This window comes from Pantherophis guttatus, chromosome 1, assembly GCF_059756535.1.
Source record: "Pantherophis guttatus breed Tessera chromosome 1, ASM5975653v1, whole genome shotgun sequence".
Classification (NCBI taxonomy): domain Eukaryota; kingdom Metazoa; phylum Chordata; class Lepidosauria; order Squamata; family Colubridae; genus Pantherophis; species Pantherophis guttatus.
Window position 1 is genome coordinate 57,844,908 of NC_142063.1, and position 12,696 is coordinate 57,857,603.

At 34.4% G+C, this 12,696-nt stretch overlaps 1 protein-coding gene across 8 annotated transcripts in view; it reads left to right on the forward strand.

Moving 5' to 3' along the window:
• Positions 1-12,696, forward strand: part of RALGAPA1 (Ral GTPase activating protein catalytic subunit alpha 1) — a 122,565-nt gene that overhangs the window by 17,593 nt on the left and 92,276 nt on the right. For all 8 annotated transcript variants that reach the window (XR_015729130.1, XM_034418030.3, XM_034418026.3 and 5 more), the window contains exons 10-16: positions 53-292; positions 1,465-1,656; positions 2,681-2,818; positions 4,847-4,995; positions 5,237-5,366; positions 6,161-6,398; positions 8,236-8,397. Coding sequence is in view for 7 of the 8 variants with exons in the window: in XM_034418030.3 (XP_034273921.2) it covers positions 53-292; positions 1,465-1,656; positions 2,681-2,818; positions 4,847-4,995; positions 5,237-5,366; positions 6,161-6,398; positions 8,236-8,397 (1,249 nt within the window). In the remaining variant the exon portion in view is untranslated. The remainder of the gene's footprint in view (positions 1-52; positions 293-1,464; positions 1,657-2,680; positions 2,819-4,846; positions 4,996-5,236; positions 5,367-6,160; positions 6,399-8,235; positions 8,398-12,696) is intronic.

Here is a 12,696-nt window from a genome sequence, read left to right on the forward strand (position 1 = left end):
TTTCTCCCTACCAGACTTATCTTTTTATTTGTCATTTCATTTTTGGTTTCAGAGAGCAGCTGCTAACTTGGCATCCAGAGAAGACAGCAAAAGTGATGCCACTGATAGATCTGATAGAAATCCAGAAACTGAACAATCTCATTCTAACACAAGCACACTGACTGAAAGAGAACCTAGTTCCTCCAGCCTTTGCAGTATTGATGAGGAGCATCTTACAGACATTGAAATAGTCAGAAAAGTTTTTTCTTCTAAAAGGAGTAATGTTAACTTTCTCACAGAAATATTTCGTCAGGTAAAAAAAGTCCTTTGTTTCTGAAAAGTATTTATGTTTGGATCAATGTTTATCATAGACTCTGTTCTGTGTTTTACATAATGTTCACAAATGTAGATTGATTTCATTATACTCCTAATTAATAGATGGTCAGAGGCAAAATCTCAACTTACAATAATTTGTATCAGTCTACCTGAACTGAATACATTAATTATAACATCACAAAATTATGAAGCTGTAGATATACCAGATCATTGGATAGGGATGACAGCTCTATGCCCTCAAAGTCATTCAATCTTGCCCCCATTCAGCGCCCCCCCCCCAAGCCTCCAGGCATCGCGATAGGGCAGCAGCAACATTGGGCCATTGGGTGGAGATATTGAGTTGAATATCATCAGCATACTGATACTTCAATCCATGGTGATGGATTATCTCACCCAGCGGCTTCATATATAAGTTAAAAAGGAGTGGAGAGAGTACTGAGCCCTGCAGCCTGCCAGAAAAGAGTGGCCAAGGGCTGGATCTCTCACTCCCTATTAACCCTGATTGGAATTGGCCTTGGAGAAAGAAGCCAAAGCAATGGAAGACTTTGCTGTTCACCCCCAAATCCTGTAGGCAGCCAAAAGGATACTATGTCTGCTGAGAGGTCAAGAAGAGCTAGGATGGTTACACTACCACTATTCCACTTTTGCTAGAGATCATCCACAAGTGTGACCAGTGCTGTTTCTGTCCCATAACCGGGCCTGAATCCTGACTAGAAGGAGTTCAGATAATCTGTTTCATCCAAGATCCTAAAAAGGAGAGATGGGAAATTGTCCAGTCAGGTGGGATCTCGCAATGGTGTTTTCACCAGCATTATGATGCTGGATTCATTATTCCCCTTTCAGATGCCTCTGAGTTCTGCTTTTCTAGGACCTATAAAGGTCTTTATAAATGTAGACATAAATAATAAATTGCTAAACTGGGTGGCAGTTTCTGATTTTTGTGCTTCTTTGCTCTTCTGTTTCCTTTCAAAAACAAATTAAGTGATTTTGAATTTCTAATGAAAATGACACCTTCAGTATGCTCCTATCACTGAAAGAATTCAGTGGCTTTTAAACAGAACACCTTAAATTTAAACCAAAGAATCCTTTTACCTGTAATAGGAAGCTTGTTCCATAATCTACTTTATGAGTCCTTTTCTCCTTAATTAGGCATTTTTATTGCCAGTATGTGAAGCAGCAGCGATGAGGAAAGTTGTTAAAGTATATCAAGAATGGATCCAACAAGAGGAAAAGCCATTATTTATGAAAGAACCAGAAGAAATTGTTATATCTTTGAACATAGACAGTGATGAAAACATTGCAGAACATAATTCATCAGAGAAAGGAAAAGAAAAAGAGGAGGTAAAAACATCTGAAATCATTCTTTGATTTCTCTTTTTCCATGTTTATGCAACAGCATCTTCATTCATTGTACATCTAAGTAAATACATAAAAGAAGATTGTGAGAACCAAATGTAAAATTTTCTGGTATAACTTGTTCCTGGAAAGAAAAAAAAAGGAAAGATAAGATTAATATGTATAATACAATTTTTACACTTAACAAATTCATTTGAAGATTAAGAGAGAAAGAACTACTATGTATTTGGGCACTTGGAAATTTTTGGCCATTCTTAGATTAAAACATTATGTTCATGGATTATCTTTCCTCCATATTTTGTAGGTCCCAGAATTGATAATAGCTGTTTTTAAATAAAATCCAGTTCTTCAAGAAGAGGGGAAGGTTCAAATTAGTCTCCAGGGATGTTTAATTCTGTTTACATATGATTGGCCATGAGATTTTCATGATTCTCTGTGTGATCAGATAAATATCTTTTTTTAAAAAAAAAAAAATCTTTATATGGTTGAAGAATGTGTAGTGTGAATATAATCATAGTTTATAATAGCTGTACATTATTGAAGTTTGATGATGGTTGTAGCAATGGAGGAATTTTCTCCTAGATGGAACAACATAGTTTATTGTGATAAATTAAAATTGAAAATTACAGTTCATTTCATTAATAGTATGAGGTCCTGCTCTTAATTACAAATATATTTGCACATTCTATATGGGATAGATAGAGTATAAATAGTGAGGTCCAAGAGAAATGTAATACGAAAAGTATGATAATTAGATTACTGTTCTTTAACAAAAGTATTGTTGGTTGAAACACAGGTAACCCAGCTATTTATCTGAAGATTTTTTTAAAAGACACTGAGAGTTGTTATGTTGGTACTTTTACTGAATGCTGATAATGTTAAGAGAATAGAAATTTTTTTGGTCACTGCTAATCACAGAGAATTCAGAACAGCAAGAAAATTTAAACTGTGAATGTATGTCTGTGTATCTCTCTGGATATTTGTAAAGAAATAATTACCTCTGTTTTAGGAAAGTACAGGTAGTTCCTGTCCTATTCGAAATTCAAACTGGACAAGAAATGGTTGTTATCAGGAAGTTCCCTATAAAACATCTGAGTTGGACAACTTGGAACAAGGTATACGAGCTGGAATACAAGCAGTACTACAAGTAAGCATCTATTTCTTTTTTATTTCCTACATATCATTTTCCATTGTTTTTTGGTTGTGCCTTTTGCAAACATCTTTCCTGAATATAAATGGATGTAATTTACACTAGAACTAAAATGTTTATGTATTTTGTTTTGTTGTTCTTGCATGTTCTGATGAAATGAGATTATGATGAACACCTAAACTATAGTACAGAGTTTTAAGAAGGGGACACATACAGACTGTTACTTCAGTATGGCATCATATCACTTCCCCTGCTAAAAATATCATATGAGATGACTAATAAATAGTGCTGACAAGATACATACCGTATTTTTCGGACTATAAAATGCTCCAGATTATAAGACTCACCTAGCTTTTGGGGAAGAAAACAAGAAAAAAAATCTGCCTCCCGGCATCCATCCGGTATTCATGTCCCATTCAGCACGGCCCATTCGGTGGCGCGGCCCGTTCGGCGTCGCCATCACTGCCTATTTGCCTCAGCCCATTCGCCACCACCATGGCCCGTTCACTGCGGCCCATTCACCACTGCCACCCATTCGGCACAGCCGGTTCGCCGATGGCACCACCCATTCAGCGCGGTCTGTTTGCCGCTTCCTGTTCACTGCCGCCGCCACCACCCATTCACCACATTCTGTTTGCCAGCGCAGCCCATTTTAGAACAGTTGATCAGTGCCGCACCAACCCCCCTCCCCCCACCGCAATATTCTTTGTATAAGACATACAGACTTTTCCACCCATTTTTTTGGAGGGGAAAGTGCGTCTTATACTCTGAAAAATACAGTAATACAGTTTGTAAACTAAAATATTTAACATTTGTATAATGCCTTTAATAGAAAAAAAAATGAAGCAAGAAAAAATCAGAACAACCAAAAGAAGGATTATGAATAGCATAAAGATGTTCTGTATATATGAAGTATAATTGGAAGGATGACAAAGGTATCGAACCCCCCCCCCCCAAAATATAGGAGTAAGATTTGGAACAATGAATAAGATAAAAATGTCAGACTTCTTCATTAATTAGTAATAGAAATTATCCATCTAATTTCTAGGGGTGTCAAACTCATGTCATCACGGCGATGTCACGTGACGTATTGGGACTTTCCCCCCCTTCGCTAAACCAGGTGTGGGCATGGCCAGCATTTGACGCATCTGGCCCATAGGCGGGGGGTTTGAGATCTAAGGAATTTGTCTCACTAAGACCAATTTAATAAAATCTATTAAGAAATATCATGACAGCACAAGAATTCCAATTTTACTATTACTTTCAAATGAGAAATATCTACCTAAGAAATTGTGTTCTTCCTGGTACTTTTTTAATGCAAGGATAACTTTTTCAAGTAGGAGCAGCCTATACTTGCAAACTGCTTTAAAAACAGCTGTTAGCCTTCATATTACTATGAACAGACTTACATTAAGACAGCCAATGCCCTGTAATAAGAATAAATTCCAAAACAGAGAACCAAGGGAGTATATAAATAAATTTCCAGCATTAGGACAGTTATATTGGACCACACAGTATAGCATGGAATGCAGAATTAAAAAACAAGGGCCAAATCACAAAATAGACATGTAGTGTGTCAGCAACCTGGTACAATTTAACAATTGTTTCCCCATACTTATAAAGAGACAGTACAAATAAACATCAAAATAATTTAAATAGGGAGAAAAAGTTATCATAGCTACATACATAGCTACATAGTAGCTAGTAATTGGTTGTGAGCATTCCATATGATTGAACCCTGGTGATTTATGAGAATATGATATCTCTACATACTGAGTTTGAGATCTAGCAACATGTCTACCAAAATATCAGCACATATTCACCCTCTATGTTTCAGACAACCATTCTGAATTTGAAAAATTCTGTTTGATATTTGTTTTGGAAGTGTCTTTTTTCACTCCTTAAAAAATGCTCAGTTAGATTTTATTCAGTTAATCCAGAAGAATTTATTTCCTCATTATAATCAATGTGATAATACTTAGCTGATTTCTTAAGTATAATTGTTTTTATTTCTTTTAATTATAGGTGTTTATAACAAATTCCTCAAATATATTTCTTCTTGAGCCAGCAAATGAGATTAAAAGTTTGTTAGATGAGCACACAGATATGTGTAAGCGCATTCTTAATATCTACCGCTACATGGTGGTACAAGTGACAATGGACAAGAAAACTTGGTAAAGTATTTCTGTTTTAACAATATGGCACATACTTATCTCCCACTTAGTATAATACTTCCCCAGTCTAAAAATACTGTTAATAAATAATCATTGGAAGTTGAAAAAGTTGCAGATAATTTATTTCATAGTTTGTATATCTTTGTTTTTTGTTTGTTTTTGTTTTCTGGAGAGTGCGCCATATTCAGTAATAAAGTTAATTATTTGACTTTAAATAATACTAACTAATCTTGTTTTGCAGGGAACAGATGCTGCTTGTGCTGCTCCGAGTAACAGAATCAGTATTGAAAATACCATCTCAAATTTTTCTACAGTATCAAGGAAGAAAGAATTTAACTTTAGCAGGAAGACTTGCTGGTCCTCTTTTTCAGGCAAATTAATACATTTTAACATTTTGCTTTTCAAATATTATAGATGAGGTCTTTCATTCATTTGTCTATTGTAGGAAATCATTAGTTATTTACATTCTTATAAGTTAGTTTTCAGAGCAGTTTATCTTATTGTCTGAATGCTCAGTGATAAATATTTTTATTTATAAATAACAGAAACAGCAGATAAAATATATTCATCTTTAAATATTTCTCCTGATTTCTTTACATAAAAATAGTTAATTATCTGTAATGGAGCTCAAAGTAAGCCACATGGACAGCAACATCAAATAAAACAGTTGCTGGTGGCATGTGTCATTCAGATGAGGGGCTATGTGTTTTGTTATTAATGTACATTTAAAACAAATGGAATTCCTTAGACTTAGACACATTGAGTGTGGAGGCTGATTTAACTCCTCCAAACAGCTTTATGCAAGGATAGCTTATTTTCCCCTACCATATAGGAAAGGTGAATGTTGAAAGACAGAGGGAAAATGAACGTAGGTGAGAAATGGCGTTACGAAAAGGAGTTTTGGCAAGAAAATGAGTTAAAAAAAAGTAGTTAGACAAAAGAAGGAAAAGTTAGTAGAGAAAGAGATTCATAGCGACATTTAATGATGTAGGATGAAGAGAGAGATAAAAGATTAAACACACTGAAGCTATTTTATCAACTTGCATCAAACATTTTTCACAGCTAATTAACTATGCAGCTTTCATAATTTTAATAAAAATGACTGAGCTTTCAGTTGTTCTGCTAAAAAATATGTATTTTCATCCTTTTATATTTCTTTTTGTAGACTCTTATTGTAGCTTGGATCAAAGCAAATTTAAATGTGTACATTTCCCGAGAACTTTGGGATGACCTTTTAGCAGTATTGTCATCACTGACATATTGGGAAGAGTTGGCCACAGAGTGGTCATTAACTATGGAAACTCTGACTAAAGTATTGGCTAGAAATCTCTACAGCTTGGACCTCAGTGATCTACCACTCGACAAATTAAGTGAGCAGAAACAAAAAAAGCATAAGGGTAAAGGTAAGTGACATAATTCAGGTGTGATTTAATTAAAGTTGAAAAATTGTGATCCCAAAACAAATGAGTCCAGAGCTACAGAACATAGTTCTCTTTTAAATAAACACCCCTTTACGTAATCTAATATAAGATAAATATAATAATAAATACCATATTGTATGTTCCTTTATTTATTTATGTAATTTTACTTCTGTTCTGCCCTACTCCAAACCAACTCCGGGCAGTTCACAATATAAAAATAAATACAATAAGATCAATAAAAAATACCATAAGGGAAGTGAACAAAATGGCAAATCTAGACCACTAATTTCAAAACATATGACAAACACATCTAACAATCCATCCTATCCTAAGATCTGGGATTGCAGCCAGGTCTGTAAGGCATTCTGGAATGCCATTAGGGTGGGAACTGTCTAGATAAAATATTCACAGTTTCATCATTCTGTAATCTACTTTTTAAAAATAAAATAAGTCAGGGCATGTTCCCATTCTTCTGGAAGGTTTAATCAAGAGATCGGCATACAGAGTTCAAACAGCAAGAGAAAGTAGTATTTCAAGTTCTAATCTGGCTTTAAGAAAGTGAAAATCCTCATTAAAATCAAAGCCATAATTTTTACACAATGTACAGTTTTATGAAGAAATTGAATCTACTCATATACTAAGCACTCTTAGTTGTTACGGAAAGTAATCAAAACATGAGAAAGAGGATTACACTTCACTGTGGAATGTTTTATTAAGCAGGAAATACACTGTTAAGAGCTTTGAGTTCTGTATCAATTGTCAGTATGAACCTTTACCACTTCTATTACCACATAAACAAGTGTCTCACTGCTCCACAGGCCAGACTGAGATGGTTGGGTTGGGGTTGTTTTTTTCCCCCAGTTCTTTGCTATTGCATACTATAACCAGGAATGAACAGAATATTCAATTGAGTTTGGATTATGCAAACATACACTGTGGGGAAGTACAGTCAGTCCTTGACTAACTGTACTTTTGGGTCATTTAGTGACCGTTCAGAGTTACAACGGCTTTGGAAAAGTGACTTATAACAATTTTTCATACTTACAACTGTTACAGTATCCCCATGGCCACGTGATCAAAACTTAGACACTTGGCAACTGACTGATGGTTGCAGTGTCCTAGGGTCATGTGATCCCCTTTTGTAAACTTCTGACGAGCAAAATCAGTGGGGAATCCAGATTCACTTAGCAACTGTGTGATTAACTTAACAACTACAGTGATTCATTTAACAACTGTGGCAAAAAAAGGTCGTAAAATGGGGCAAAACTCACTTAATAAATGTTTCACTTGACAATATAAATTTTGGGCTCAGAATTCCAAGGACTAAGTCGAGGACTATATGTATATGCAGTAGGTGTTCAGCTAGGTCAGAGTTTTATCACTAACAGATTATGTGTATATTACAGTTTATATAAATTTTTAAAACTTTAAAACTTTTGCTCCTGCCTTGTCTCCCTATTTGATAGTCCTTCAAAATCAAACTTGGCTCAAGAGATTCTGTACAAGGGGGAAAACTACATTCCTTACAGGATTGCTGTAAGAATACATTCAAATTTGAACTGATAGACAGACATGGCAGATTTATATATAAGGGAAGGAGTAAGGAGTTTTGCTTATATGTCTGAAGTTATGCATATTAATTGTGAGGAACTTATTTTTTCTTATTGAAATAAGTTTTGGCTATAGTTTAGTAAATGTGTAATTGAGTCAAAAATATTGATTAAACTTTTACTATAATAGCATTTCATTTCTTATAATGTCATTCTAAATTATTATGCATACATAATTCTCAGTGGATGTGTGAATGCTCCCATATCAGGTATTGGACATGAGTTTCAAAAAGCATCTGTGGACAAATCATTTTCAAAAGGCTGGAGCCGTGATCAACCTGGGCAGGCCCCAATGAGACAGCGTAGTGCAACAACTACAGGATCTCCAGGAACAGAAAAGGCCAGAAGCATAGTGCGACAAAAAACAGTTGGTATGTTACAGAAAATATAGATTTTGGGGGTGCAAAATTAAAAGAAAAAATAATGGTTAAATACTTCTAACCAAACATAAATGATTTACTGCATATGTTTTATCTGTATTATATTTACATAGTGTGTGCATGTTTTAGGCAATTTTATGCTCTGTATTGGATGAAACAGTTCTCACTGCAAAACACAAATTGTTTAACAGATGTATCTAAATATGTAGTTGTTATATTCTGGTATATAAACCAGCATATATATATAGCAGCTAATAAAGCTGGTATTTAGCTTTGACATTTTAAAAATGCCTATTATAGGTATGTCTTGAAGTTTCTGAATTTGGTAATATGTTTTCAGTTTTTATTTTGCCTTCCTATAAAGTCTTAGTCTCAGTCACAAGATCTCATTGTGAAAATAAAAATATAATTAACATCAAATATAAAAAGAGTTTTTAAAAAACACTGTTTAAAACTATAGATAAAAATGTGCAATTAATTGCAGAAGTTTCTTAGGTTTTGAATTTGTACAATTTTGGAAGAGATGCTAAAAAAACACTGAATGCTTCCATTTTCTGAATTTGATAAAGAGATCAGTGTTATGTTGCCTAATATAAAAAATTAGGAGAATCTAATCTTAAATAATGCATTTCTAATATAAGTGTTTTCCAGATACAACAATTCAGTGATATGATCATCATTGTTCTTACATTCTTATTAACATTTTAGGTAACATAATAGCTTGTGGTAAAGTTTATTTTTGCCAAAAATAATAAGAAAATACTAAATCCTGATTCTTTTTGCAAATTGTTAACATATCAAATAGACATATCATAAAGTTACCAGAAATTTTCTAGCTAATGTTTGAAAAAGACATAGACTAGATTTTAAAAATCATTAAAATAGATTGATAGGAAGCTCAGTTGTGAGATATATGATATAAGAATTCTCTTCATGTTCAACATTTCATTTGTAATCAAATTTATCTTATACTAAGCATTTCACCTGTATTGTACTAAGATGAACAAGGCTAATGCCAAAATTGCTTACTAGGAAGACACACTTAGAGATTTAAATATTAAATTTCCATTTGTCTTCTTTCTCCCTAGTGTTTAAGAGCTAAAAACTTTGAGGAAATAGTGGCTGGATTAGCAAAGATTCTCTGTCTTTTTAGTCATAAAAGTCTAGTGAATATACCAAACTATAGTGTATTTAGAAAGCTAAGGAAGAATTGAAAGAAATTACCATCATAACTTGCAAGATTATCATAGTATTGTTTTCAAACCTCAGTTAAAATTAAAGTATTTGAAATGCACAGCAGACAGCAGTTTGTCAACTAGGCAATTATGATATCCATGTGAGTAAAGACCAGAGAGACACTCTAAGCTTTAATGAAAGGGAATATATGATAGGATAGGCCAGTAATCTGAGCCACCTGCTTGATAAACCTTACATATATCTTGTACACCCCATCTTTAAGGTCTGTCCAGCTCCTGTCTTGATGCAGTCTCCCTATCAAATCTAAATAGAAATAGCACTTAGACTTATATATATATATATTAAATTTGATTTATATGCCGCCCTTCTCCGGAGACTCAGGGCGGCTTACAATGTGTCAAGCAATAGCCTTCATACTTTTGTATATTTATACAAAGTCATTTTATTGCCCCCACAAACTGGGTCCTCAATTTACCTACCTTAGAAAGGATGGAAGGCTGAGTCAACCTTGAGCCTGGTGAGATTCGAACTTACAGTAATTGCAGATAGCTGGTGTTAATCACAATGCTATCAGTCTGCTGAGCCACCAGGCCCTATACCACTTCACAGTGCTTTATAGCCAGTGGTGGGTTGCTACCGGTTCGCCCTGGATCGGGCAAACCAGTAGCGGCGGCGGTGGGAGGCTCCGCCCACCTGCCTGGATGCTTCTGCGCAGAAGTGTCATGCGCGCACCCACGTGTGACACAGTAGCGACAGGTTTTGAAACCCACCCCTGTTTACAGCCCTCTCTAAGCCGTTTACAGAGTCAGCATATTGCCCCCAACAATTTGGATCCTCATATGCTTTGCATATAGATAGTCTTAAATTCAATATCTGGCATCTCAACATAAGACTTGAAAAGGCTTCAGAGCTGCAGTCAGTCATTGTAAGCTTAGCCTTTCTTAACCTAATGCCCTCAAATGGTTGTAGATTAAAACTTCCATCATTCCAAGGCATGAAGTGAATTCTAATCCAAAACTTCCAGAAGGCACCCCTTCAGAACAGTTGAATGAACAGAACTAGTTTCCTGGGTTTCTCTTATCCATCCCAAATAGATCTCATTTTATATATTTAATAGCTTATTTTAATTTCAGAAATGACCCCATAACCACTTTTTACACTTGGTAGTGTACTGGTGTACTTTATGCAATTTATAAATAGCTGTATCCAAATGTTCCTTTGTATAAGGATAAAGAAGAAAGATATCCTGAGATTATTTCTTTAATTTTTTATACCTAAATTTAAAATTTCAAATATTTGAACAGCACTTCTATGTGTAGCAATCTACATATAATTCTACAGCAAGTAATATTGCATTTAACAAAAATTATTTGTTAATATCACTGTGGAAACATTTCTAGGACTCTGAAAATAATTCAGAAGAGGTGACTCATGATACATAGATGAGAGAAGATTCCCCACCCCCCATATCATTAAAGCACCTGAATCTTTCACAGCATTTATGTGCATTGAACACTGTTAGAAATTTATTGCGGGACCACTTGAAATGAAGGGCATATGCAAACACACACCTGCAGAAACATCTGGGAATAGCTTGTCTGCTTTAACAGTTCAGAGAACTGCTTTCTTTGTGTTCCTACATGTTATAAAGTGCCTTGTTTACATGCTTTGCATATCCCTATTTAGTCATTCCAACTATAATCTATTTTTCTACAGGCCCAAAGCCAAGTTGCAAAGTAGTTTGTGTCTCTTCTCAAAATAGATTGCAGTTACTTGCTATTATATGTCAGAAATTCTGATTCTGATGCAAACTAATATTGTGTGATTTTCATTCTTTGAGGATTGAAAGAACATTTTGGTATTTTGATACTTTGGTACCCTCACCAGGCAGTGTTCTGTCTTGCTTATCACACATAATGGTCAGATGTTCTTCATTTGCAAAATCAGTTGTTAGGCTATAATGAGAAGGCATAGGATAAATACTTTACAGAGGTCATAAAAGAGTCAAGTTTGATATAAAATCAGATAAAATAATATGCAGATTTTGTGAAGTGTACATATGAGTGAAAGAGCTGGAAACAAGTGGATATGTGGATCAGATATGCCTGTTGTGGAGGTTCAGGTCCTTTAGCTTGCACAGTACAGTGCATTGCAGTCCTCAAAATGTTTTAGATTTTTGCTTTAATCTGCATGCTCTAATGAAACATATTTTTTCAGAGATAATTTTTCAAGAAGATTCAAAATAAAGTCAAGAAAAATCCCAATATAGAAACTTGCTTGTATTTATCTGAAAGTCAACCATATTGTAGAAGGCAAATGTGTTCATTTTTTAAATTTCTAAACTAGCTTTGAGTCAGCAGTAATCCTGTTGCTTACACTCATCAGTTTGTATACCACTTTCGGACTTTTGAATGTGAGTGAGCAAGCGTAGTTGAATATTGAGGAGAAAATAAAGTATCCTCGTATCTCTTAGTTACATATGAAACTGGAGTAATGGCTGTTTCATGTCATGTGCCACAAGCTAGATTTTGCAGTGTGGGTGTAATATTTTTTTTAAATCTTGATTATTTTTCCACAAAATCAGTTCTATGGAATGCTCATTTTAGAACCCTTTGCAGTCATTAATAAGATAACACCTTATATATTAATACCTTATATTAATAAGATAATAAAAATAAGCTGTTGTCAATGTTTATCCCGCTTGCGTTTCTTTGAAACCCAGTGGAAGGGAGTTCATTAACATCTAGCTCTAAAGTCAATACGGGGAAACAAGCCAATAAACAAAGGACTGAGTCCTTTCTTTTGTGAAAATATCAATATAACCAAAGGAAAAATACCCATTATATTCCTTGCATTTTCTTGTACTGTGTAGTTTGTTTCTATGTGCAAGAATGATAGTGATTTGATATGGAACTACATTTTCCTAAAAAGTCTTCCTGTTACATAGATCTGAGGAATTCCTTCAGAAAATAAAGACTAATAGCAATAGAAATATATTAATATAGTTATTTATAATTTGGAAAAATAATATGTCATAACCCCATTTCCTGTTTTGTATGATTCAGAATTGGGCAGTTCATTTTTTTGTGATGT